We start from the raw sequence: 27,195 nt of genomic DNA, 5'->3' as shown, positions 1-27,195 counted from the left end.
AAACGCGGGGATTTGGGTTGTTTGGTGCTGCAGACCAGACGCTGCGGGTTTCCTCTCGTTGTGAGCCCAAATTTTGGGCTGAAATGGGTCGATTTTGGGCTGAAATGCCAGAAATTTGGTCCTTTTCCCCCCATATCAGATCCTCAGGGTTTCCTCGTGTTCTGAGCCCAGATTTTGGGCTGAAATGGGTCGATTTTGGGCTGAAATGTGGGAATTTCGTTACCTGGTGTTGCAGACCAGATGCTTTGGGTTTCCTTGTGTTGGGAGCCCAGATTTTGGGTTGAAACGCGGGGATTTGGGTTGTTTGGTGCTGCAAACCAGACGCTGCGGGTTTTGTCACCTTCTGAGCCCAGATTTTGGGTTGAAACGCGGGGATTTGGGTTGTTTGGTGCTGCAAACCAGACGCTTTGGGTTTCCTTGCGTTGGGAGCCCAGATTTTGGGTTGAAATGGGTCGATTTTGGTTGTTTGGTGCTGCAGACCAGACGCTGCGTGTCTACTCGTGCCGGGGGTCGGGGCTGCGGGCGCTGCGCTGCTGGCGGGGTCGCGACGTGGGCTGGGCCATCCTCGACGTCCTCTTCAGTCCCGACGCATCGCAGTGCCTCTATTCCTCCTGGTCTGACTACGGTGGGTGGGCGGGGCTTCCGGGAGTGGGAGGGACTTCCGGGAGTGGGAGGGGCTTGAAGGGGGGAGGGGTTTCCGGGGGTGGGAGGGGCTTAAAGGGGGTGGGGCTTCCGGGAGTGGGAGGGGTTTGAAGGGGCTGAAAGGGGCTTAAGAAAAGATATGGGGGCGGGGCTTGCGAGAGTGGGAGGGGCTTCCGGGAGTGGGAGGGGTTTAAAGGGGGTGGGGCTTCCGGGAGAGGGAGGGGCTTAATGGGGACGGGACTTTTGAGAGTGGGCGGGGCTTCCGGGAGTGGGAGGGGCTTCAAGGGGTTGGGGTATCCGGGAGTGGGAGGGGCTTCAAGGGGGTGGGGTTTCCGGGAGTAGGGGGGGCTTCGAGGGGGTGTGGCTTCCGGGAGTGGGAGGGGCTTGAAGGGAGGAGGGGCTTCCGGGAGTGGGAGGGGCTTCCGGGAGTGGGTGGGGCTTCCGGGAGTGGGAGGGGCTTCAAGGGGTTGGGGCTTCCGGGAGTGGGAGTGGCTTGAAGGGAGGAGGGGCTTCCGGGAGTGGGAGGGGCTTAAAGGAGGGGCGAGGCTTCCGAGAGTGGGCGGGGCTTCCGGGAGAGGAGGTGCTTCGCGGGGGGTGGGGCTTCCGGGATTGATGGGGGCTTGGTGAGGGTGGGGCTTCCGGGAATGGGCGGGGCTTCGTTCAATGGGAGGAGCTTCGATGGGGCGGGGCTTGGGGGGGCGGGGCTTTCTGGAATTGTGCTTTGCCAAAAGGGGGCGGGGATTCCGGGAATGGGCGGGGCTTCGTTCAATGGGAGGAGCTTCGATGGGGCGGGGCTTGGGGGGGCGGGGCTTTCTGGAGTTGTGCTGTGCCAAAAGGGGGCGGGGATTCCGGGAATGGGAGGGGCTTGAAAGGGGGCGGGGCTTGAAGAGGGGGCAGAGCATCGTGGGAATGGGCGTGGTCTAACGAAGCCCCGCCCCTTCCTTCCCTTCTGGCCCCGCCCAGTGCACGTCTTCGACATCTATGGGGACGGGGAGCAGCACACGGCGCTCGACCTCAGGTGGGCTCTATGGGGTCAATATGGGGCCCTATGGGGTCAATATGGGGTCAGTATGGGGTCAATATGGGGCCCTATGGGGTCAATATGGGGTCAGTATGGGGTCAATATGGGGTCATATGGGGTCAATATGGGGCTGTATGGGGTCATATGGGGTCAGTATGGGGTCAATATGGGGTCAGTATGGGGTCATATGGGGTCAGTATGGGGTCAATATGGGGCCCTATGGGGCTTTGGGGTCAATATGGGGTCAGTATGGGGTCAATATGGGGCTCTATGGGGTCAATATGGGGTCAGTATGGGGTCAATATGGGGTCATATGGGGTCAGTATGGGGTCAGTATGGGGCCCTATGGGGTCAATATGGGGCTCTATGGGGTCAATATGGGGCTCTATGGGGTCAATATGGGATCAATATGGGGTCAATATGGGGTCATATGGGGTCAATATGGGGCTCTATGGGGTCAGTATGGGGTCAGTATGGGGCTCTATGGGGTCAATATGGGGTCAGTATGGGGTCAATATGGGGCTCTATGGGGTCAATATGGGGTCAGTATGGGGTCAATATGGGGCTCTATGGGGTCAATATGGGGTCAGTATGGGGCTGTATGGGGTCAGTATGGGGTCAGTATGGGGCTCTATGGGGTCAATATGGGGTCAGTATGGGGCTCTATGGGGTCAATATGGGGTCAGTATGGGGTCAATATGGGGCTCTATGGGGTCAATATGGGGTCAGTATGGGGTCAGTATGGGGTCAATATGGGGCTGTATGGGGTCAATATGGGGTCAGTATGGGGCTGTATGGGGTCAATATGGGGTCAGTATGGGGTCAATATGGGGCTCTATGGGGTCAATATGGGGTCAGTATGGGGTCAATATGGGGTCATATGGGGTCATTATGGGGTCCTATGGGGTCAGTATGGGGTCAGTATGGGGCTCTATGGGGTCAATATGGGGTCAGTATGGGGTCAATATGGGGTCAGTATGGGGTCAACATGGGGTCAATATGGGGCTCTATGGGGTCAATATGGGGTCAGTATGGGGCTGTATGGGGTCAATATGGGGCTGTATGGGGTCAACATGGGGTCAATATGGGGTCAATGTGGGGCCCTATGGGGTCAATATGGGGCCCTATGGGGTCAATATGGGGCTCTATGGGGTCAATATGGGGTCAATATGGGGCTCTATGGGGTCAATATGGGGTCATTATGGGGCTCTATGGGGTCAATATGGGGTCAATATGGGGCTCTATGGGGTCAATATGGGTCAATATGGGATCAATATGGGGTCAGTATGGGGTCAGTATGGGGTCATTATGGGGCTCTATGGGGTCAATAATGGGTCAATATGGGGCTCTATGGGGTCAGTATGGGGTCAATATGGGGCTCTATGGGGTCAATATGGGGTCAGTATGGGGTCAATATGGGGCTCTATGGGGTCAATATGGGGTCAGTATGGGGTCAATATGGGGCCTTATGGGGTCAGTATGGTGTCAGTATGGGGTCAGTATGGGGTCAATATGGGGTCAGTATGGGGTCAGTATGGGGTCAACATGGGGCTCTATGGGGTCAATATGGGGCTTTATGGGGTCAATATGGGGTCAGTATGGGGCTCTATGGGGTCAATATAGGGTCAGTATGGGGTCAATATGGGGTCAATACGGGGTCATATGGGGTCAATATGGGGCCCTATGAGGTCAATATGGGGTCAACATGGGGCTCTATGGGGCTTTGGGGTCAATATGGGGTCAATATGGGGCTCTATGGGGTCAGTATGGGGTCAATATGGGGCTCTATGGGGTCAATATGGGGTCAGTATGGGGTCATCATGGGGCCTTATGGGGTCAATATGGGGTCAGTATGGGGCTGTATGGGGTCAATATGGGGTCAGTATGAGGCTCTATGGGGTCAATATGGGGTCAATATGGGGCTGTATGGGGTCAATGTGGGGCTCTATGGGGTCAGTATGGGGTCAGTATGGGGTCAATATGGGGCTCTATGGGGTCAATATGGGGTCAATATGGGGCCTTATGGGGTCAATATGGGGCTCTATGGGGTCAGTATGGGGTCAATATGGGGTCATATGGGGTCATATGGGGTCAATATGGGGTCAGTATGGGGTCAATGTGGGGCTCTATGGGGTCAATAATGGGTCAATATGGGGCTCTATGGGGTCAGTATGGGGTCAATGTGGGGCTCTATGGGGTCAATATGGGGTCAGTATGGGGTCAATATGGGGTCATATGGGGTCAATATGGGGCTCTACGGGGTCAATATGGGGTCAATATGGGGCTGTATGGGGTCATTGTGGGGCTCTATGGGGTCAATATGGGGTCAGTATGGGGCCCTATGGGGTCAATATGGGGCTGTATGGGGTCAGTATGGGGTCAATATGGGGCTCTATGGGGTCAATATGGGGCTCTATGGGGTCATATGGGGTCAGTATGGGGTCAATATGGGGCTCTATGGGGCTCTATGGGGTCAGTATGGGGTCAACATGGGGCTCTATGGGGTCAATATGGGGTCAATGTGGGGCTTTATGGGGCCAATATGGGGTCAATATGGGCTCTATGGGGTCAATATGGGGCCCTATGGGGTCAATATGGGACTTTATGGGGCTCTATGGGGTCAATATGGGGCTCTATGGGGTCAATATGGGGTCATATGGGGTCAATATGGGGCTCTATGGGGTCAGTATGGGGTCAGTATGGGGCTCTATGGGGTCAATATGGGGTCAGTATGGGGTCAATATGGGGCTCTATGGGGTCAATATGGGGTCAATATGGGGCCTTATGGGGTCAATATGGGGCTCTATGGGGTCAGTATGGGGTCAATATGGGGTCATATGGGGTCATATGGGGTCAATATGGGGTCAGTATGGGGTCAATGTGGGGCTCTATGGGGTCAATAATGGGTCAATATGGGGCTCTATGGGGTCAGTATGGGGTCAATGTGGGGCTCTATGGGGTCAATATGGGGTCAGTATGGGGTCAATATGGGGTCATATGGGGTCAATATGGGGCTCTACGGGGTCAATATGGGGTCAATATGGGGCTGTATGGGGTCATTGTGGGGCTCTATGGGGTCAATATGGGGTCAGTATGGGGCCCTATGGGGTCAATATGGGGCTGTATGGGGTCAGTATGGGGTCAATATGGGGCTCTATGGGGTCAATATGGGGCTCTATGGGGTCATATGGGGTCAGTATGGGGTCAATATGGGGCTCTATGGGGCTCTATGGGGTCAGTATGGGGTCAACATGGGGCTCTATGGGGTCAATATGGGGTCAATGTGGGGCTTTATGGGGCCAATATGGGGTCAATATGGGCTCTATGGGGTCAATATGGGGCCCTATGGGGTCAATATGGGACTTTATGGGGCTCTATGGGGTCTTTATGGGGCTGTATGGCATCTATGGGGTCTCTATGGGTTCCTATGGGTTCGTATGGGGTCTATGGAGCTGTATGGGATCTATGGGTCCCTATGGGTCTTTATGGGATCTGTGGGTCTCTATTGGGTCCCAATGGGTCTCTATGGGTCCCTATGGGTCCCTGTGGGTCCCTGTGGGTCCCTATGCGTCTCTATGGGATCTGTGGATCCCTATGGGTCTCTATGGGTTTCCATGGGTGTCTATGGGGTTTTGTGGGGTTTTGTGGGGTCTCTATGGGTCTCTATGGGTCCCTATGGGTCCTTAAGGGTCCATATGGGTCCCTATGGGATCTATGGTTCCCTATGGGTCCCTATGGGTCTCTATGGGATCTATGGGGTCTGTATGGGATCTATGGGTCTCTATGGGTCCCTATGGGTCTCTATGGGTCTGTATGGGTCTCTATGGGTTTCCATGGGTCTCTATGGGATCTATGTGTCCCTATGGGTCCCTATGGGTCCCTATGGGTCTCTATGGGATTTATGGGGTCTGTATGGGATCTATGTGTCCCTATGGGTCCCTATGGGTCCCTATGGGTCTCTATGGGATTTATGGGGTCTGTATGGGATCTATGTGTCCCTATGGGTTCCTATGGGTTCCTGTGGGTCTCTATGGGATCTATGGGTCCCTATGGGTTCCTATGGGTTCCTGTGGGTCTCTATGGGATCTATGGGTCCCTATGGGTCCCTATGTGTCTCTATGGGGATCTATGGGGTCTGTATGGGATCTATGGGTTCCTATGGGTCCCTATGGGTCTCTGTGGGATCTATGGGGTCTGTATGGGATGTATGGGTCCCTATGGGTTCCTATGGGATCGATGGGGTCCCTATGGGTCCCTATGGGTCCCTATGGGTCCTTATGGGTCCCTATGGGATCTATGGGGTCTGTATGGGATCTATGTGTCCCTATGTGTCCCTATGGGTTCCTATGGGATCTATGTGTCCCTACGGGTCCCTATGGGTTCCTATTTGTCCCTATGGGATCTATGGGTCCCTATGGGTCCCTATGGGTTCCTATGGGTCTCTATGGGATCTATGGGATCTATGGGGTCCCTATGGGTCCAATGTTTCTCTATGGGTTCCTATGTGTCCCTATGGGATCTATGGGGTCCCTATGGGTCGCCCCACAGACCGGAGGAGCGGCGCTTTGCGGTGTTTTCCCTCTCTATGGGGCCGGATGGGTCCCTATGGGTCCCTGTGGGTCTCCATGGGTCTCTATGGGGTTTTATGGGGTCTCTATGGGTCCCTATGGGATCTATGTGTCCCTATGGGTCCCTATGGGTCCCTATGGGTTATTTTGGGTCTCTATGGGATCTATGGGATCTATGGGGTCCCTATGGGTCCAGTGTTTCTCTATGGGTTCCTATGGGTCCCTATGGGATCTATGGGGTCCCTATGGGTCGCCCCACAGACCGGAGGTCTGTGTTTTTCCTCTCTATGGGGCCGGACGGGTCCCTATGGGTCCCTATGTGTCTGTATGGGATCTATGGGTCTCTATGGGTCCCTATGGGTCCGTATGGGGTGTCTATGGGTGCCTATGGGTCCCCATGGGTCTGTATGGGGTCTGTATGGGTCTCTATGGGTCCCTATGGGTCTCTATGGGATCTATGGGGTCTGTATGGGATCTGTGTCCCTATGGGTTCCTATGGGTTCCTATGGGATCGATGGGGTCCCTATGGGTCTCTATGGGTCCCTATGGGTCCCTATGGGTTCCTATGGGATCTATGTGTCCCTACGGGTCCCTATGCGTTCCTATGTGTCCCTATGGGATCTATGGGTCCCTATGGGTCCCTATGTGTCCCTATGGGATCTATGGGGTCCCTATGGGTCGCCCCACAGACCGGAGGAGCGGCGCTTTGCGGTGTTTTCCCTTTCTATGGGGCTGGACGGGTCCCTATGGGTCCCTATGTGTCTGTATGGGTCCTTATGGGGTCTATGGGGTGTCTATGGGGTCCCTATGGGTTTTATGGCATCTATGGGTCTCTATGGGTCCCTATGGGTCCCTATGTGTCTGTATGGGATCTGTGGGTCCCTATGGGTCTCTATGGGGTCCTTATGGGATCTATGGGGTGTCTATGGGGTCCCTATGGGTTTTATGGGATCTATGGGTCTCTATGGGTCCCTATGGGTCCCTATGGGTCTCTATGGGATCTATGGGGTCTGTATGGGATCTATGGGTCTCTATGGGTCTGTATGGGTCCCTATGGGTTCCTATGGGTTCCTATGGGTCTCTATGGGATCTATGGGATCTATGGGGTCTCTATGGATCCAATGCTTCTCTATGGGTCCCTATGGGTCCCTATGGGATCTATGGGTCCCTATGGGTCGCCCCACAGACCGGAGGAGCGGCGCTTTGCGGTGTTTTCCCTTTCTATGGGGCCGGACGGACGCGAGGTTTGGGGCGGAGCCAACGATGGCTGCCTGTATGGATACGACCGGGAGGTGCAGCGCAGGGTGCTCAGGGTGCGCCCCATAGGGTGCTGTGGGGTGGGGGGGGGGGGTTGTGGGGTGGGGCGGGGGGAGATGTGGGGTAGGGGGTCAATGGGGTAAGGGGGACAATGGGGGGGGTGCGCCCCATAGGGTGCTGTGGGGTGGGGGGGGGGTTGTGGGGTGGGGGGGGGGGAGATGTGGGGTAGGGGGTCAATGGGGTAAGGGGGACAATGGGGGGGGTGCGCCCCATAGGGTGCTGTGGGGTGGGGGGGGGGGGGGATATGGGGTGGGCAATGGGGAGGTTATGGGGTGGGGGGGGAAATATGGGGTCATGGGGTGGGGGGGACCCATATCCCCCCATATCACCCCATATCACCCCATATCACCCCATATCACCCCATATCCCCTCATAGAGCCCCATAACCCCCCATATCACCCCATATCCCCCCATATCCCTGCCTGCAGTTCCTCCTCCCGTCCTGTAGGTGGCAGCACCCCATAACCCCCCCATATCACCCTATAACCCCCCCATACCCACCTCGTATCACCCCATATCACCCCATATTGCCCCATATCACCCCGTACCCCCCCATATCACCCCATATCCCCCCACACCACCCCACACCACCGCCTGCAGTTCCCCCTCCCGCCCCATAGGTGGCAGCACCTCATATCACCCCATATCACCCTATAACCCCCCATATCACCCCATATCACCCCATATCCTCCCATAGCCACCCCATATCCCCCCATATCACCCAATAGAGCCTCATAAACCCCCATAACTCCCCATATCCCCCCATATCACTCCATATCCCTGCCTGCAGTTCCTTCTCCCGTCCTGTAGGTGGCAGCACCCCATATCACCCTATATCACCCCATATCACTCCATATCACCCCATAGAGCCCCATAGAGCCCCATATCACCCCGTACCCCCCATATCACCACATATCACCCCATATCACCCAATAGAGCCCCATAACCCCCCCATATCACCCCATATTCCCCCATAACCCCCCATAGAGCCCCATAACCCCCCCTATCCTCCCATATCAGTGCCTGCAGTTCCTCCTCCCGTCCTGTAGGTGGCAGCACCTCATATCACCCTATATCACCCCATATCACTCCATATCACCCTATAAGCCCCCATATCACCCCATAACCCCCCCATATCACCCCATATCCCCCCATATCCCCCCACACCACGGCCTGCAGTTCCCCCTCCCGGCCCGTAGGTGGCAGCACCTCATATCACCCCATATCACCCTATAACCCCCCCATACAACCCTATAACCCCCCATATCAGCCTATATCTCCCCATATCACCCCATATCCCTGCCTGCAGTTCCTCCTCCCGTCCTGTAGGTGGCAGCACCCCATAACCCCCCCATATCACCCTATAACCCCCCATACCCACCTCGTATCACCCGATATCACCCCATATCACCCCATATCACCCCATACCCCCCCATATCACCCCATATCCCCCCATATCACCCCATATCACCCAATAGAGCCCCATATCACCCCATATCACCCCATATCACCCAATAGAGCCCCATATCACCCCATATCACCCCATATCCCTGCCTGCAGCTCCTCCTCCCGTCCTGTAGGTGGCAGCACCTCATATCACCCCATATCGTCCTATAACCCTCCCATATCCCCCCATATCACCCCATATTCCCCCATTGCCACCCCATATCACCCCATATCACCCCATATCCCTGCCTGCAGCTCCTTCTCCCGTCCTGTAGGTGGCAGCACCCCATATCACCCTATATCACCCCATATCACTCCATATCACCCCATAGAGCCCCATAGAGCCCCATATCACCCCGTACCCCCCATATCACCCCATATCACCCCATATCACTCAATAGAGCCCCATAACCCCCCCATATCACCCCATATCACCCCATATCCCCCCATAGAGCCCCATAACCCCCCCTATCCCCCCATATCAGTGCCTGCAGTTCCTCCTCCCGTCCTGTAGGTGGCAGCACCTCATATCACCCTATATCACCCCATATCACTCCATATCACCCTATAAGCCCCCATACCCCCCCATAACCCCCCCATATCACCCCATATCCCCCCATATCCCCCCACACCACCCCACACCGCCGCCTGCAGTTCCCCCTCCCGCCCCGTAGGTGGCAGCACCTCGTATCACCCCATATCACCCTATAACCCCCCATATCACCCTATAACCCCCCATACCCACCTCATATCACCCCATATCCCCCCATAGAGCGCCATAACCCCCCCATATTGCCCCATATCGCCCCATAACTACCCCATAGAGCCCCATATCACCCCATATCACCCAATAGAGCCCCATAACCCCCCCATATCACCCCATATCACCCCATATCACCCCATATCCCCCCATATCCCTGCCTGCAGTTCCTCCTCCCGTCCTGTAGGTGGCAGCACCTCATATCACCCTATATCACCCCATATCACTCCATATCACCCTATAAGCCCCCATATCCCCCCATAACCCCCCCATATCACCCCATATCACCCCATATCCCCCCGTATCACCCCATATCACCCCATATCACCCCATATCCCCCCATATCACCCCATATCACCGCCTGCAGTTCCTCCTCCCGTCCTGTAGGTGGCAGCACCCCATAAGCCCCCATAGCACCCCATATCACCCTATAACCCCCCCATATCACCCCATATCACCCCATATCACCCCATAAGCTCCCATATCACCCCATAATCCCCCCATATTCCCCCATATCCCCCCATATCACCCCATACCCCCCCATATCCCCCCATATCCCCCCATATCACCCCATATCCCCCCATAACCCCCCATATCACCCCACGTCATCACCTGCAGTTCCCCCTCCCGGCCCGTAGGTGGCGGCGCACGACGACGACGTCAACGCGGTGGCGGTGGGCGACGCCGGGGGGCAGCTGTTGGTGACGGGGGGGGACGACGCCGTTTGTCGCCTATGGGATCGACGTTGCCTGGGGGAGGAGAGGCCCAGGGAGGTGGCGGCGTTGGCTGGGCACAGGGATGGGGTCACCTTCATCCATCCCAGGGTGAGGGGGGACGGGGGGGGGAAGGGGGGGAGGGAGGGTTATGGGGTGGGTATGGGGGGATATGGGGGGGTTATGGGGTGATATGCGGCGATATGGGGTGATATGGGGGGATATGGGGGGGATATGGGGGGATATGGGGTGGGTATGGGGGGATATGGGGGGGTTATGAGATGATATGGGGGGATATGGGGGGGTTATGGGGTGATATGGGCGGATATGGGGTGATATGGGGGGATATGGGGGGGTTATGGGGTGATATGGGGGGATATGGGGGGGTTATGGGGGGATATGGGGTGGTATGGGGGGGTATGGGGGGGTTATGGGGTGATATGGGGGGATATGGGGGGGTTATGGGGTGATATGGGGGGATATGGGGTGGGTAGGGGGGGATATGGGGGGGTTATGGGGTGATATGGGGGGTTATGGGGGGTTATGGGGTGATAGGGGGGGATATGGGGTGGGTATGGGGTGATATGGGGGGGTTATGGGGTGATATGGGGGGTTATGGGGGGTTATGGGGTGATATGGGGGGGATATGGGGTGGGTATGGGGGGATATGGGGGGGTTATGGGGTGATATGGGGGGTTATGGGGGGTTATGGGGTGATAGGGGGGGATATGGGGTGGGTATGGGGGGATATGGGGGGGTTATGGGGTGATATGGGGGGATATGGGGTGATATGGGGGGGTTATGGGGGGATATGAGGTGGGTATGGAGTGATATGGGGGGGTTATGGGGTGATGGTGGATATGGGGTGATATGGGGTGGGTATGGGGTGATATGGGGGGGTTATGGGGTGACATGGGGTGGGTATGGGGTGATATGGGGTGATATGGGGTGGGTATGGGGTGATATGGGGGGATATGGGGGGGTTATGGGGGGATATGGGGTGGGTATGGGGGGTTATGGGGGGATATGGGATGATATGGGGGGATATGGGGGTGATATGGGGTGGGGATGGGGTGATATTGGAAGGATATGGGGGGGTATGGGGTGATATGGGGGGGTTATGGGGGGGTTATGCTGTGATATGGGGTGATATGGGAGGATATGGGGGTATATAGAGTAGAAATGGGGTGGGTATGGGTTGATATGGGGTGATATGGGGGGGTTATGGGGTGATATGGGGTGATATGGGGTGGTTATGGGGTGATATGGGGTGATATGGGGGGGTTATGGGGTGATATGGGGTGATATGGGGTGGTTATGGTGTGACATAGGGGGGTTATGGGGTGATATGGGGTCGGTATGGGGGTGATATCAGGTCCCCATGGACCCACATCCACCCCCCATATCACCCCATATCACCCCATATCACCCTATAATCCCCCCATATCACCCCATAACCCCCCATATCCCCCCATAACCCCCCCATAACCACCCCATATCCCCCCCACATCACCCCATAACCCCCCATATCACCCCATAACCCCCCATATCACCCCATATTACCCTATAATCCCCCCATATCACCCCATAACCCCCCCATATCACCCCATATCCCCACATATCACCCCATATCACCCCATAACCCGCCATATCACCCCATACCCACCCCATAACCCCCCCATATCCCCCCATATCACCCCATATTACCCTATAATCCCCCCATATCACCCCATAACCCCCCATATCACCCCATAACCCCCCATATCACCCCATACCACCCCATAACTCCCCCATTTCACCCCATAACCACCCCATACCCACCCCACAGCCACCCCATAACCCCCCATATCACCCGATAACCCCTCCATACCACCCCATATCACCCCATAACCCCCCAAAAGCCCCCCCATATCACCCCATAACCCCCCCATTTCACCCCATAACCCCCCATATCACCCCATACCCACCCCATAACCCCCCGTATCCCCCCATACCACCCCATAACCCCCCCATATTACCCCATAACCCCCCCATACCACCCCATAACCCCCCCATATCCCCCCATACCACCCCATACCACCCCATAAGCCCCCCATATCACCCCATAACCCCCCATAACCCCCCATATCACCCCATAACCATGCCATATCACCCCATACCCACCCCATACCCACCCCATAGCCACCCCATAACCCCCCATATCACCCCATACCCCTCCCATATCCCCCCATACCACCCCATATCACCCCATAACCCCCCGATAACCACCCATATCACCCCATAATCCCCCATATCACCCCATATCCCCCCCACATCACCCCATAACCCCCCATACCCACCCCATTACCCCCTATATCACCCCATAACCCCCCATATCCCCCCACATCACCCCATAACCCCCCAATATCACCCCATAACCCCCCATATCACCCCATAACCCCGCAATATCACCCCATAACCCCCCATATCACCCCATAACCCCCCCATAACCCCCCGATACCACCCCAAACCCACCCCATAACCTCCCTCTCCCCCCCATCCCCCCTTTCCTCACCCCGTATTTGGGGTTTTTTCTTTCCTTTCCCCCCCCTTATAGGGTGACGGCCGTTACCTGGTGTCCAACTCCAAAGACCAAACGGCCAAACTTTGGGATCTCCGCCGTCCTGCGGGGCCGGGGGGGGTGGAGGCGGCCAGGAGGGCCGTAGCCAAACAGAACTGGGATTACAGATGGCAGAGAGCCCCACGCAGGGGTGAGGGGGCTTTATGGGGTCGGTATGGGGTGGTTATGGGGTCATATGGGGTGGTTATGGGGTCATATGGGGTGGTTTTGGGGTGATATGGGGTGATATGGGGTGATATTGGGTGATACGAGGTGCTGCCACCTACAGGACAGGAGGGGGAACTGCAGGCGGTGATATGGGGTGGTATGGGGGGGTTATGGGGCTCTATTGGGTGATATGGGGTGATATGGGGCTCTATGGGGCTCTATGGGGTTCTATGGGGCTCTGTGGGGTTCTATGGGGCTCTATGGGGTGGTTATGGGGTGATATGGGGTGGTTATGGGGTGATATGGGGTCATATGGGTGATACGAGGTGCTGCCACCTACAGGACGGGAGGGGGAACTGCAGGCAGGGATATGGGGTGATATGGGGTGGTTATAGGTCTCTATGGGGCTCTATGGGGTTCTATGGGGCTCTATGGGGTGATATGGGGCTCTATATTGTGGTTATGAGGTGATATGGGGTGGTTATGGGGTCATATGGGGTGGTTATGGGGTGATATGGGGTGATATGGGGTGATATGAGGTGCTGCCACCTACAGGACGGGAGGGGGAACTGCAGGCGGTTGTGTGGGGTGATATGGGGAGATATGGGGGGATATGGGGGGGTTATGGGGCTCTATGCGGGGATATGGGGCTGTATGGGGTGATATGGGGTGGTTATGGGGCGATATGGGGCAATATGGGGTGATATGGGGTGGTTATGGGGTGGTTTTAGGGCTTTATGGGGCTCTTTTTGGCTTTATGGGTTTCTATTGGGTTCTATGGGGATCTATGGGGCTCTACTGGGCTCTATGGGTTCAATGGGGCTCTATGGGGTTCTATGGGGCTCTATGGGGTGGTTATGGGGTGATATGGGGTGGTTATGGGGTCATATGGGGTGATATGGGGTGATATGGGGTGATATGAGGTGCTGCCACCTACAGGACGGGAGGGGGAACTGCAGGCGGTGATATGGGGTGGTATGGGGGGGTTATGGGGCTCTATTGGGTGATATGGGGTGATATGGGGCTCTATGGGGCTCTATGGGGTTCTATGGGGCTCTATGGGGTGATATGGGGCTCTATGGGGCTCTATGGGGTTCTATGGGGCTCTGTGGGGTTCTATGGGGCTCTATGGGGTGGTTATGGGGTGATATGGGGTGGTTATGGGGTCATATGGGGTCATATGGGGTCATATGAGGTGATATGAGGTGCTGCCACCTACAGGACGGAAGGGGGAACTGCAGGCGGTGACATGGGGTGATATGGGGCTCTATGGGGCTCTATGGGGGTTCTATGGGGCTCTGTGGGGTTCTATGGGGCTCTATGGGGTGGTTATGGGGTGATATGGGGTGGTTATGGGGTCATATGGGGTCATATGGGGTCATATGGGTGATACGAGGTGCTGCCACCTACAGGACAGGAGGGGGAACTGCAGGCGGTGATATGGGGTGATATGGGGTGGTTATAGGTCTCTATGGGGCTCTATGGGGTTCTATGGGGCTCTATGGGGTGATATGGGGTTCTGTAGTGTGGTTATGAGGTGATATGGGGTGGTTTTGGGGTGATATGGGGTGGTTATGGGGTGATATGGGGTCATATGGGGTGATATGAGGTGCTGCCACCTACAGGACGGGAGGGGGAACTGCAGGCGGCGATATGGGGGAATATGGGGTCATATGGGGGGGTTATGGGGCTCTATTGGGTGATATGGGGTGATATGGGGTGATATGGGGGATTATGGGGTGATATGGGGTGGTTATAGGGCTTTATAGGGCTCTATTGGGCTCTATGGGGCTCTATTGGGATCTATTGGGTTCTATGGGGCTGTATGGGGCTCTATGGGGTTCGATGGGGCTCTATGGGGCTCTATGGGACTCTATGGGGTGATATGGGGTGGTTATGGGGTGATATGGGGCGATATGGGGTCATATGGGGTGATATGGGGTGATATGGGGTGATACGAGGTGCTGCCACCTACAGGACGGGAGGGGGAAGTGCAGGCGGTGATATGGGGGGATATGGGGTGATATGGGGGGGTTATGGTGCTCTATGGGGTGATATGGGGTGGTTATGGGGTGATATGGGGTGGTTATGGGGTGGTTATAGGGCTTTATGGGGCTCTTTTTGGCTTTATGGGTTTCTATTGGGTTCTATGGGGCTCTACTGGGGTCTATGGGTTCTCTGGGTCTCTATGGGGCTCTATGGGGTGGTTATGGGGTGGTATGGGGTGGTATGGGGCGATATGGGGTGGTTAAGGGGCGATATGGGGCAATATGGGGTGATATGGGGTGGTTATGGGGTGGTTATGGGGCTCTATTGGGCTCTATTGTGATCTATGGGGCTCTATTGGGCTCTATGGGGTTCAATGGGGCTCTATGGGGCTCTATGGGTTCAATGGGGCTCTTTGGGGCTCTATTGGGGTTCTATGGGGTTCTATGGGGCTCTATGGGATGGTTATGGGGTGATATGTTGTGGTTATGGGGGGATATGGGGCTGTATGGGGTGGTTATAGGGCTCTATGGGGCTCTATGGGGCTCTATTGGGATGTGGGGGGGGTGGAGGCGGCCAGGAGGGCCGTGGCCAAACAGAACTGGGATTACAGATGGCAGAGAGCCCCACGCAGGGGTGAGGGGGCTCTATGGGGTGGTTATGGGGTCGTATGGGGCGGTTATGGGGTGATATGGGGTGGTTATGGGGTCGTATGGGGAGGTTATGGGGTGATATGGGGTCATATGGGGTCATATGGGGTGATATGAGGTGCTGCCACCTAGAGGACGGGAGGGGGAACTGCAGGCGGTGACGTGGGGTGATATGGGGCTCTATGGGGCTCTATGGGGTTCTATGGGGCTCTATGGGGTGGTTATGGGGTGATATGGGGTGGTTATGGGGTGATATGGGGTCATATGGGTGATACGAGGTGCTGCCACCTACAGGACGGGAGGGGAACTGCAGGTGGTGACGTGGGGTGATATGGGGTGATATGGGGGGGTTATGGGTCTCTATGGGGCTCTATGGGGCTCTATGGGGTTTCTATGGGGCTCTATGGGGTGGTTATGGGGTGATATGGGGTGGTTATGGGGTGATATGGGGTCATATAGGGTCATATGGGTGATACGAGGTGCTGCCACCTACAGGACAGGAGGGGGAACTGCAGGCAGTGATATGGGGAGATATGGGGTGGTTATAGGTCTCTATGGGGCTCTATGGGGTTCTATGGGGCTCTATGGGGTGATATGGGGCTCTATAGTGTGGTTATGAGGTGATATGGGGTGGTTTTGGGGTGATATGGGGTGGTTATGGGGTGATATGGGGTCATATGGGTGATACGAGGTGCTGCCACCTACAGGACGGGAGGGGGAACTGCAGGCGGTGATATGGGGGGATATGGGGAGATATGGGGGGATATGGGGGGTTCTATGGGGCTCTAGGGGGGATTATGGGGTGATATGGGGGGATATGGGGTGATATGGGGTGGTATGGGGTGGTATGGGGGGATATGGGGTGGTTATGGGGTGGTTATAGGGCTTTATGGGGCTCTTTTTGGCTTTATGGGTTTCTATTGGGTTCTATGGGGCTCTACTGGGGTCTATGGGTTCTCTGGGTCTCTATGGGGCTCTATGGGGTGGTTATGGGGTGGTATGGGGTGGTATGGGGTGGTATGGGGCGATATGGGGTGGTTAAGGGGCGATATGGGGCAATATGGGGTGATATGGGGTGGTTATGGGGTGGTTATGGGGCTCTATTGGGCTCTATTGTGATCTATGGGGCTCTATTGGGCTCTATGGGGTTCAATGGGGCTCTGTTGGGCTCTATGGGTTCAATGGGGCTCTATGGGGCTCTATTGGGGTTCTATGGGATTCTATGGGGCTCTATGGGATGGTTATGGGGTGATATGTTGTGGTTATGGGGGGATATGGGGCTGTATGGGGTGGTTATGGGGCTCTATGGGGCTCTATTGGGATGTGGGGGGGGTGGAGGCGGCCAGGAGGGCCGTAGCCAAACAGAACTGGGATTACAGATGGCAGAGAGCCCCACGCAGGGGTGAGGGGGCTCTATGGGGTGGTTATGGGGTCGGTATGGGGTGGTTATGGGGTCATATGGGGTGGTTATGGGGTGATATGGGTGATACGAGGTGCTGCCACCTACAGGACGGGAGGGGGAACTGCAGGCGGTGATAAGGGGGGATATGGGGTGGTTATAGGTCTCTATGGGGCTCTATGGGGTTCTATGGGGCTCTGTGGGGTTCTATGGGGCTCTATGGGGTGGTTATGGGGTGATATGGGGTGGTTATGGGGCCATATGGGGTCATATGAGGTGATATGAGGTGCTGCCACCTACAGGACGGGAGGGGGAACTGCAGGCGGTGATATGGGGGGATATGGGGTGATATGAGGGGGTTATGGGGCTCTATTGGGTGATATGGGGTGATATGGGGTGGTTATGGGGTGATATGGGGTGATATGGGGCAATATGGGGTGATATGGGGTGGTTATGGGGTGGTTATGGGGCTCTATTGGGCTCTATTTGGATCTATTGGGCTCTATTGGGATCTATGGGGTTCAATGGGGCTCTATGGGGCTCTATGGGTTCAATGGGGCTCTTTGGGGCTCTATTGGGTTCTATGGGGCTCTATTGGGTTCTATGGGGCTCTATGGGGCTCTATTGGGTTCTATGGAGTGGGTATGGGGTCATATGGGGTCATATGGGTGATACGAGGTGCTGCCACCTACAGGACGGGAGGGGGAACTGCAGGCGGCGATATGGGGGGATATGGGGTCATATGGGGGGGTTATAGGTCTCTATGGGGCTCTATGGGGTTCTATGGGGCTCTATGGGGTGATATGGGGCTCTGTAGTGTGGTTATGAGGTGATATGGGGTGGTTATGGGGTGATATGGGGTGGTTATGGGGTGATATGGGGTCATATGGGGTGATATGGGGTGATACGAGGTGCTGCCACCTACAGGACGGGAGGGGGAACTGCAGGCGGTTGTGTGGGGTGATATGGGGAGATATGGGGGGATATGGGGGGGTTATGGGGCTCTATGCGGGGATATGGGGCTGTATGGGGTGATATGGGGTGGTTATGGGGCGATATGGGGCAATATGGGGTGATATGGGGTGGTTATGGGGTGGTTTTAGGGCTTTATGGGGCTCTTTTTGGCTTTATGGGTTTCTATTGGGTTCTATGGGGATCTATGGGGCTCTACTGGGGTCTATGGGTTCAATGGGGCTCTATGGGGTTCTATGGGGCTCTATGGGGTGGTTATGGGGTGATATGGGGTGGTTATGGGGTCATATGGGGTGATATGGGGTGATATGGGGTGATATGAGGTGCTGCCACCTACAGGACGGGAGGGGGAACTGCAGGCGGCGATATGGGGGGATATGGGGTCATATGGGGGGGTTATGGGGCTCTGTTGGGTGATATGGGGTGATATGGAGGATATGGGGGATTATGGGGTGATATGGGGTGGTTATGGGTTGATATGGGGTGGTTATGGGGTGGTTATAGGGCTCTATTGGGCTCTATTGGGATCTATGGGGCTCTATGGGTTCTATGAGGCTCTATGGGGCTCTATTGGGCTCTATGGGTTCAGTGGGGCTCTATGGGGCTCTATGGGGTTCGATGGGGCTCTATGGTTCTCTATGATTTCTATGGGATCTATGGGGTCCCTATGGGATCTATGGGGTCCCTATGGGTCCCTATGGGTCTCTATGGGTTCTCTATGGCTTCCTATGGGTGTCTATGGGTCTCTGTGGGGTCTATGGGGTCTCTATGGGTCTCTATGGTTTCCTTTGGGTTTTTATGGGGTCCCTATTCGTCCTTATGGGTCTCTATGGGTCTCTATGGGTCCCTATGGGATATATGGGATCTATGGGTTGTCTATGGGTCCCTATTGTTCCTTATGAGTCTCTGTGGGTCTCTATGGGTTCCTATGTGTCCCTATGGGTCCCTATGCGTTTTTATGGGTCTCCATGGGTCTTTATGGGGTCTATGGGTCTCTATGGGTTTTTATGGGTCTCTATGGGTCTTTATGGGGTCTATGGGGTTTCTATGGCTTCCTATGGGTCTCTATGGGTTTTTATGGGTCTCCATGGGTCTCTATGGGATCTATGGGGTCTCTATGGGGTCCCTATGGGTCTCTATGGGTTCCTATGTGTCCCTATGGATCTCTATGGGTCTCTATGGATCTCTATGGGGTCTCTATGGGTCTCTATGGGTCTCTATGGCTTTTTATGTGTTTCCATGGGATCTATGGGGTCTTTATGGGTCCCTATGGGTCTCTATGGGATCTATGGGGTCCCTATGGGGTCTCTATGGGTTTTTATGGGTCTCCATGGGTCTCTATGGGATCTATGGAGTCTCTATGGGGTCTCTATGGGTCTCTATGGGTCTCTATGCGGTCCCTATGGGTCCCTATGTGGTCTCTATGGGTCCCTATGGTTCTCTATGGGGTCTTTATGGGATCTATGGGGTCCCTATGGGGTGTCTATGGGGTGTCTATGGGTCCCTATGGGGACTTTATGGGATGTATGGGGTCTCTGTGTGATCTATGGGGTCTCTATGGGTCCCTATGGGTCTCTATGGGGACTTTACGGGATGTATGGGGTCTCTGTGTGATCTATGGGGTCTCTATGGGTCCCTATGGGTCTCTATGGGGTCTTTATGGGATCTATGGGGTCCCTATGGGGTCTCTATGGGTCCCTATGGGTCTCTATGGGGTCTTTATGGGATCTATGGGGTTCCTATGGGGTCTCTATGGGTCTCTATGGGTCCCTATGGGGACTTTACGGGATGTATGGGGTCTCTGTGTGATCTATGGGGTCTCTATGGGTCCCTATGGGTCTCTATGGGGTCTTTATGGGATCTATGGGGTCCCTATGGGGTCTCTATGGGTCCCTATGGGTCTCTATGGGGTCTTTATGGGATCTATGGGGTCCCTATGGGGTCTCTATGGGATCTATGGGGTCCCTATGGGGTCTCTATGGGTCCCTATGGGTCTCTATGGGGTCTTTATGGGATCTATGGGGTCCCTATGGGGTCTCTATGGGTCCCTATGGGTCTCTATGGGGACTTTATGGGATCTATGGGGTCCTTATGGGGTCCCTATGGGGTCTCTATGGGTCTCTATGGGTCCCTATGGGGACTTTATGGGATCTATGGGGTCTCTATGGGTCCCTATGGGGACTGTATGGGATCTATGGGGTCCTTATGGGGTCCCTATGGGGTCTCTCTGGGTCCCTATGGGTCTCTATGGGGTCTTTATGGGATCTGTGGGGTCTCTATGGGTCTCTATGGGTTCCTATGTGTCTGTATGGGCCCCTATGGGTCCCTATGGGTTTTTATGGGTCTCCATGGGTCTTTATGGGGTCTATGGGGTCGCTATGGGATTTTATGGGGTCTCTATGGGGCTCTATGGGATCTATGGGGTTTCAATGGCTTCCTATGGGTCTCTGTGGGTTTTTATGGGTCTCTATGGGTTTTTTTGGGTCTCCATGGGTCTCTTTGGGATCTATGGGGTCCCTATGGGATCTATGGGTCTCTATGGGTTCTTTATAGGTTTCTATGGGTCTCTATGGGATCTATGGGGTCTCTATGGGTCTCTATGGGTCCCTTTGGGTTTTTATGGGGTCCCTATTGGTCCTTATGGGTCCCTATGGGTCTCTATGGGTTTTTATGGGTCTCCATGGGTCTTTATGGGGTCTATGGGGTGTTTATGGGATTTTATGGGGTCTCTATGGGTCCCTATGGGGACTTTATGGGATCTATGGGGTCTCTATGGGTCTCTATGGGTCCCTATGGGTCTCTATGGGGTCTTTATGGGATCTATGGGGTCCCTATGGGGTCTCTATGGGTCCCTATGGGTCTCTATGGGGTCTCTATGGGTCTCTATGGGTCCCTATGGGGACTTTATGGGATCTATGGGGTCTCTATGGGTCTCTATGGGTCCCTATGGGTCTCTATGGGGTCTTTATGGGATGTATGGGGTCCTTATGGGGTCCCTATGGGGTCTCTATGGGTCCCTATGGGGACTTTATGGGATCTATGGGGTCCCTATGGGGTCTCTATGGCTCCCTATGGGTCTCTATGGGGTCTTTATGGGATCTATGGGGTCCCTATGGGGTCTCTATGGGTCCCTATGGGGTCCCTATGGGTTTCTATGGTTCTCTATGGCTCCCTATGGGGCACAGTTGGTCACGTGACCCCCCCCCCCCGTAGCCATGGCAACCACCCCGCTGCCCGGCGACGCGGCGCTGATGACGTACCGCGGTCACGCGGTGCTGCACACCCTGATTCGCTGCCGCCTGGCCCCGCCCCCCGGAAGTGACGGCGGGCTCTTCCTGGGGACCGGCTGCGCCTCCGGGGCTGTGATTGGTAAGGGGGCGGGGCTTAGATCCGTTGCGTTCTATGGGGGGTGGGCGGGGCTTAGGGGAGGGGGCGTGGCTTCGATCCTCGTTTGGTTCTATGCGGCGGGCGGGGCTTAGGGGAGGGGGCGTGGCTTCGATCCTCGTTTGGTTCTATGCGGTGGGCGGGGCTTAGGGGAGGGGGCGTGGCTTCGATCCTCATTTGGTTCTATGGGGGTGGGCGGGGCTTAAGGAAGCGGGCGTGGCTTCAAGTCCCTTTGAGTTGGATGGGGTGGGCGGGGCTTAAGGGGGGCGTGGCTTCAATCCCCTCTGAGCTGGGCGGGGCTTAAGGGAGGGAGCGTGGTTTCAAGCCCCATTGAGTTGCATGGGGTGGGCGGGGCTTAAGGGGGGCGTGGCTTCAATCCCCTCTGAGCTGGGCGGGGCTTAAGGGAGGGAGCGTGGTTTCAAGCCCCATTGAGTTGCATGGGGTGGGCGGGGCTTAAGGATTGGGGTGTGGCTTAAACCTTTATTCAGACGCCTGGGTGGGCGGGGCTTGAGAGAGGGGGCGTGGCTTCAAACCTCTTTGGGTTCAATAGGGTGGGCGGGGTTTGTGGGAGGGGGCGTGGCTTCAATCCGCATTGAGTTGCATGGGGTGGGAGGGGCTAAAGTTATGGGGCGTGGCTTGAATTCTCATTGAGTTCAATGGGGTGGGCGGGGCTAAAGGGAGGGGGCGGGGCTTCAATCCTCATTGGGATCTGTGGGGTGGGCGGGGCTTAAGGAAGGGGGCGTGGCTTAAGTCCGCTTTGAGTTGCATGGGGTGGGCGGGGCTTAAGGAAGGCCGGAAGTGGACGGGAACGAATTGGGGGGCGTGGCTTCTGGACGGAAGTGATCCAGGGGGCGTGGCTTAAAGCTCTCGATCCCATTGGTCGTTAAGTCAGTGGGCGTGGCTCTGAGAGTAGGCGTGGCCAAAGCCGCCATTTTCCGTAGGGGTTGGGCAGGCCGGAAGTGGGCAACAATGGATGAATGAATGAATGAATGAAGGGGCGTGGCTTCTGACCGGAAGTGAGCCAGGGGGCGTGGTCTAAAGGCCTCGACCCCATTGGGCCTTTTGTCAGCTGAGGGAAAAGGGGGCGTGGCCAAAGTCCCATTCTACGTATCCGTCGGGCAGGCCGGAAGTGGGCGGGAACGAATGAATGAAGGGGCGTGGCTTCTGACCGGAAGTGAGCCCGGAGGCGTGGCTTAAAGGCCTCGACCCCATTGGGCTCTGAGGCAAAGTGGGCGTGGCCAAAACCCCCCCATTCTGCCTACGGGGTGGAAGTGAGATGGGAATGAATGAAGAAGTGGGAAGTTGGGGGGGGGGAAGGGGGAGGCGTGGCTTCCGGCCGGAAGTTGGAGGTAACACCGGTCCCGCCCCCTTCCTTCCGTCATGGCCGCAGTGTACGACGTGCTGACGGGCGCCACCGTGCGGAGGTTGGCTCATCCCGGCGGCTGCGTCCGCGATGTCTGCTGGCATCCGGCCGGGGGGCGGCTCGTCAGCGCCTCGGTACGTCCTTGGGGAGGGACTTCCGGTTGGGAAAAGAGGGGGAGGGAAGACGGCTTCCGGTTTGGTGGGTTTGGGATGGGACGATTTCCGGTTTGGGGAAGTGGGAGAGAGGGACTTCCGGTTTGGGGGTTGGGGGTTGGGGTCGAATGCCGGTTGGGGGGGTAGAGGGTGGGATGACTTCCGGTTTGGGGGCGTTGGATCTGGGACTTCCGGTTTGGGGGTTTGGGATGGGGATGACTTCCGGTTTGGGGAGTGGGAGAGAGGGACTTCCGCTTTGGGGGTTGGGGTACGGGGCGACTTCCTGTTGAGGGGGTAGAGGGTGGGGTGACTTCCGGTTTGGGGGTTTCGGATGCAGGACGACTTCCGGTTTGGAGTGTCGGAAAGATGGACTTCCTGTTCGGGGGTTGGGGGGTGGAGACGACTTCCGGTTTGGGAGTGGTGGATGGGGGACTTCCGGTTTGGGGGTTTGGTATGGTGACGACTTCCTGTTCGGGGGTGTGGGAGGGAGGGACTTTTGGTGTGTGGGTTGGGGAAGGGGACGACTTCCGGTTTTGGGGGGGTGCTGGAAGGGCGGACTTCCGGTTTGGGAGAGGAGTGGGGTGACTATGGGGTGGTTATGGGGCTCTATGGGTCCCTATGGGGTTCTATGGGGCTCTATGGGATCTATGGGTCACTATGGGTCTGTATGGGGTCTCTATGGGATCTGTGGGTCTCTATGGGTCTCTATGGGATCTATGGGGTCTATGGGTCCCTATGGGTCTCTATGGGGTTCTATGGGATCTGTGGGTCCCTATGGGTCTCTATGGGTCCCTATGGGTCTCTATGGGTCTCTATGGGATCTGTGGGTCTCTATGGGGTCTCTATGGGTCTCTATGGGGTCTCTATGGGGTCCCTATGGGATCTATGGGGTCTGTGGGTCCCTATGGTTCTCTATGGTTCCCTATGGGGCTCTATGGGTCCCTATGGGATCTGTGGGTCTCTATGGGGCTCTATGGGATCTGTGGGTCTCTATGGGATCTATGGGGTCTATGGGGCTCTGTGGGTCCCTATGGGATCTGTGGGTTTCTATGGGGTCTCTATGGAGTCCCTATGGGATCTATGGGGTCTATGGGTCTCTATGGGTCTCTATGGGTCCCTATGGGTCTCTATGGGTCCCTATGGGTCTCTATGGGTCCCTATGGGATCTGTGGGTCTCTATGGGGCTCTATGGGTCTCTATGGGATCTATGGGTCTCTATGGGTTCCTATGGGTCTCTATGGGATCTATGGGGCTCTATGGGTCTCTATGGGATCTATGGGTCTCTGTGAGTCTCTATGGGTCTCTATGGGTCTCTATGGGGTCTCTATGGGCTCTATGGGTCCCTATGGGATCTGTGGGTCTCTATGGGGTCTCTATGGAGTCCCTATGGGATCTATGGGGTCTATGGGTCCCTATGGTTCTCTATGGTTCCCTATGGGTCTCTATGGGGCTCTATGGGTCCCTATGGGTCTCTATGGGATCTGTGGGTCCCTATGGGTCCCTATGGGTCTCTGTGGGTCTGTATGGGGCTCTATGGGTCCCTATGGGGCTGTATGGGATCTATGGGGTCTCTATGGGATCTGTGGGTCCCTATGGGTCTGTATGGGGTCTCTATGGGATCTATGGGGTCTATGGGTCCCTATGGGTCCCTGTGGGTCCCTATGGGTCGCCACGTTTCCCTATGGGGCGCCGTGGGTCCGGCAGTGGGACGGCACCGTCCGCCTTTGGGATTTCGGAGCGGAAGCGGAGTCGCCGGATGATGACGTCACGGAAAGGCGCGGAGGCGGCCAGAGGGGCGGCGCGGGATGATGACGTCACCGAACGGGGGGAGGGGGGGAAAGCGGTTTCAAAACAGCTGTGGCCAATAAACGGCGCCGGGAGCGGCGCGCTCTGATGACGTCACGGTCGTGGGGGCGGGGCTTCTTGGGGGCGGGAGGGCGAGGGGCGGTGCTGCCCCATAGCGGCCCTATGGCTGCCCCATAGATACCCTATAGCTGCCCCATAGCGGCCCCATAGCTGCCCTATAACGGCCCCATAGCCGCCCCATAGCTGCCCTATAACGGCCCCATAGCGGCCCCATAGCTGCCCTATAACGGCCCCATAGCTGCCCTATAGTTGCCCTATAGCCGCCCCATAGCTGCCCTATAGTGGCTCTATAGCTGCCCCATAGCTGCCCTGTGGTGGCCCTATAGCTGCCCCATAGCTGCCCTATAGCGGCCCTATAGCTGCCCTATAGCGGCCCCATAGTTGCCCTATGGTGGCCCTATAGCTGCCCCATAGCTGCCCCATAGCTGCCCTATAGCGGCCCTATAGCTGCCCTATAGCGGCCCCATAGTTGCCCCATAGTGGCCCTATGGCTGCCCAATAGCTGCCCCATAGCTGCCCTATAGTGGCCCGATAGTCGCCCCATAGCTGCCCCATAACTGCCCTATGGCTGCCCCATAGCTGCCCTATAGATGCCACATAGTTGCCCTATAGCTGCCCCATAGCTGCCCTATAGCTGCCCCATAGCTGCCCTATAGCGGCCCTGTGGCTGCCCTATAGTGGCCACATAGCTGCCCTATAGCTGCCCTATATGTGCCCCATAGCTGCCCTATGGCTGCCCCATAGCTGCCCTATAGTGGCCCTATGACTGCCCTATAGCTGCCCCATAAGGACCCCATACCAACCCCATAACCCCATTGCCAACCCCATAACCCCAGAAGGACCCCATAAGGACCCCATAAGGACCCTATAACCCCATACGGACCCCATAAGGATCCCATAACCCCATACCCACCCCATAACCCCATAAGAACCCCATAACCCCATAAGGACCCCATAAGGACCCCATAACCCCATAAGGACCCCATAACCCCAAACCCACCCCATAACCCCATAAGGACCCCATAAGGACCCCATAACCCCATACCCACCCCACAACCCCATAAGAACCCCATAATGACCCCATAACCCGGACCCCACAAACCCCCCTAAACCCCCCCCATCCCCCCCCCCATCCCCTCCCCTCCCCCCCCGCCCCCCCCGCCGCCATGATGCCATGATGGCGTCCGTCCGCTGCGGGGCGGCGTTGGCGCTGCGCTGCGGGGCGGCGCTGTGGCTCCGCTGCGGGGCGGCGCTGTGGCGGCTGCTGGGCGCGGGTCCTTATGGGGTCCTTATGGGGTCATTATGGGGTTATGGGGTCCTTATGGGGTCCTTATGGGGTTATGGGGTCATTATGGGGTTATGGGGTCATTATGGGGTTATGGGGTCCTTATAGGGTCCTTATGGGGTCATTATGGGGTTATGGGGTCCTTATAGGGTCCTTATGGGGTCCTTATGGGGTTATGGGGTCCTTATGGGGTCCTTATGGGGTCGTCATGGGGTTATGGGGTCCTTATGGGGTTATGGGGTCAGTATGGGGTCCTTATGGGGTTATGGGGTCCTTATCAGGTTATGGGGTGGGGATGGGGTCCTTATGGGGTCCTTATGGGGTCCTTATGGGGTCCTTATGGGGTCCTTATGGGGTTATGGGGTGGGTATGGGGTCCTTATGGGGTTCTTATGGGGTTATGGGGTCCTCATGGGGTTATGGGGTCGACCCCATAAGAACACAATAAGGACCCCATAAGGACCCCATAACCCCATTGCTGACCCCATACCCACGCCATAACCCCATAAGGACCCCATAAGGACCCCATAAGGACCCTATAACCTGATGGCTGACCCCATACCCACCCCATAACCCCATTCCTGACCCCATAACCCCATAAGGAACCCATAAGGACCCCATAACCCGGACCCCACAAACCCCCCTAAACGCCCCCCATTCTCCGCCCCGCCCCCCCCCCGCCGCCATGATGCCATGATGGCGTCCGTCCGCTGCGGGGCGGCGTTGGCGCTGCGCTGCGGGGCGGCGCTGTGGCTCCGCTGCGGGGCGGCGCTGTGGCGGCTGCTGGGCGCGGGTCCTTATGGGGTCGTTATGGGGTCCTTATGGGGCTATGGGGTCCTTATGGGGTCCTTATGGGGTCCTTATGGGGTTATGGGGTCCTTATGGGGTCCTTATGGGGTTATGGG

The 27,195-nt window shown here is 56.5% G+C and overlaps 1 protein-coding gene across 1 annotated transcript in view; it reads left to right on the top strand.

The window, feature by feature from the left end:
* Positions 1-25,014, top strand: part of DCAF11 (DDB1 and CUL4 associated factor 11) — a 56,931-nt gene extending 31,917 nt beyond the window's left edge. Inside the window, exons 7-14 of the mRNA XM_090130286.1 lie at positions 479-625; positions 1,606-1,660; positions 7,418-7,544; positions 10,393-10,578; positions 13,064-13,217; positions 21,455-21,610; positions 23,016-23,122; positions 24,845-25,014. Of these exons, the coding sequence (XP_089986412.1) occupies positions 479-625; positions 1,606-1,660; positions 7,418-7,544; positions 10,393-10,578; positions 13,064-13,217; positions 21,455-21,610; positions 23,016-23,122; positions 24,845-24,949 (1,037 nt within the window). The 3' untranslated portion in view covers positions 24,950-25,014. The remainder of the gene's footprint in view (positions 1-478; positions 626-1,605; positions 1,661-7,417; positions 7,545-10,392; positions 10,579-13,063; positions 13,218-21,454; positions 21,611-23,015; positions 23,123-24,844) is intronic.
* The last annotated feature ends 2,181 nt before the right edge of the window (positions 25,015-27,195 follow it).

Source organism: Phasianus colchicus, chromosome 39, assembly GCF_987193195.1.
Source record: "Phasianus colchicus chromosome 39, bPhaCol1.hap1.1, whole genome shotgun sequence".
Lineage (NCBI taxonomy): Eukaryota > Metazoa > Chordata > Aves > Galliformes > Phasianidae > Phasianus > Phasianus colchicus.
Note: the sequence above shows the minus strand (reverse complement) of the source record. Positions and strands in the feature narration are given on the sequence as shown.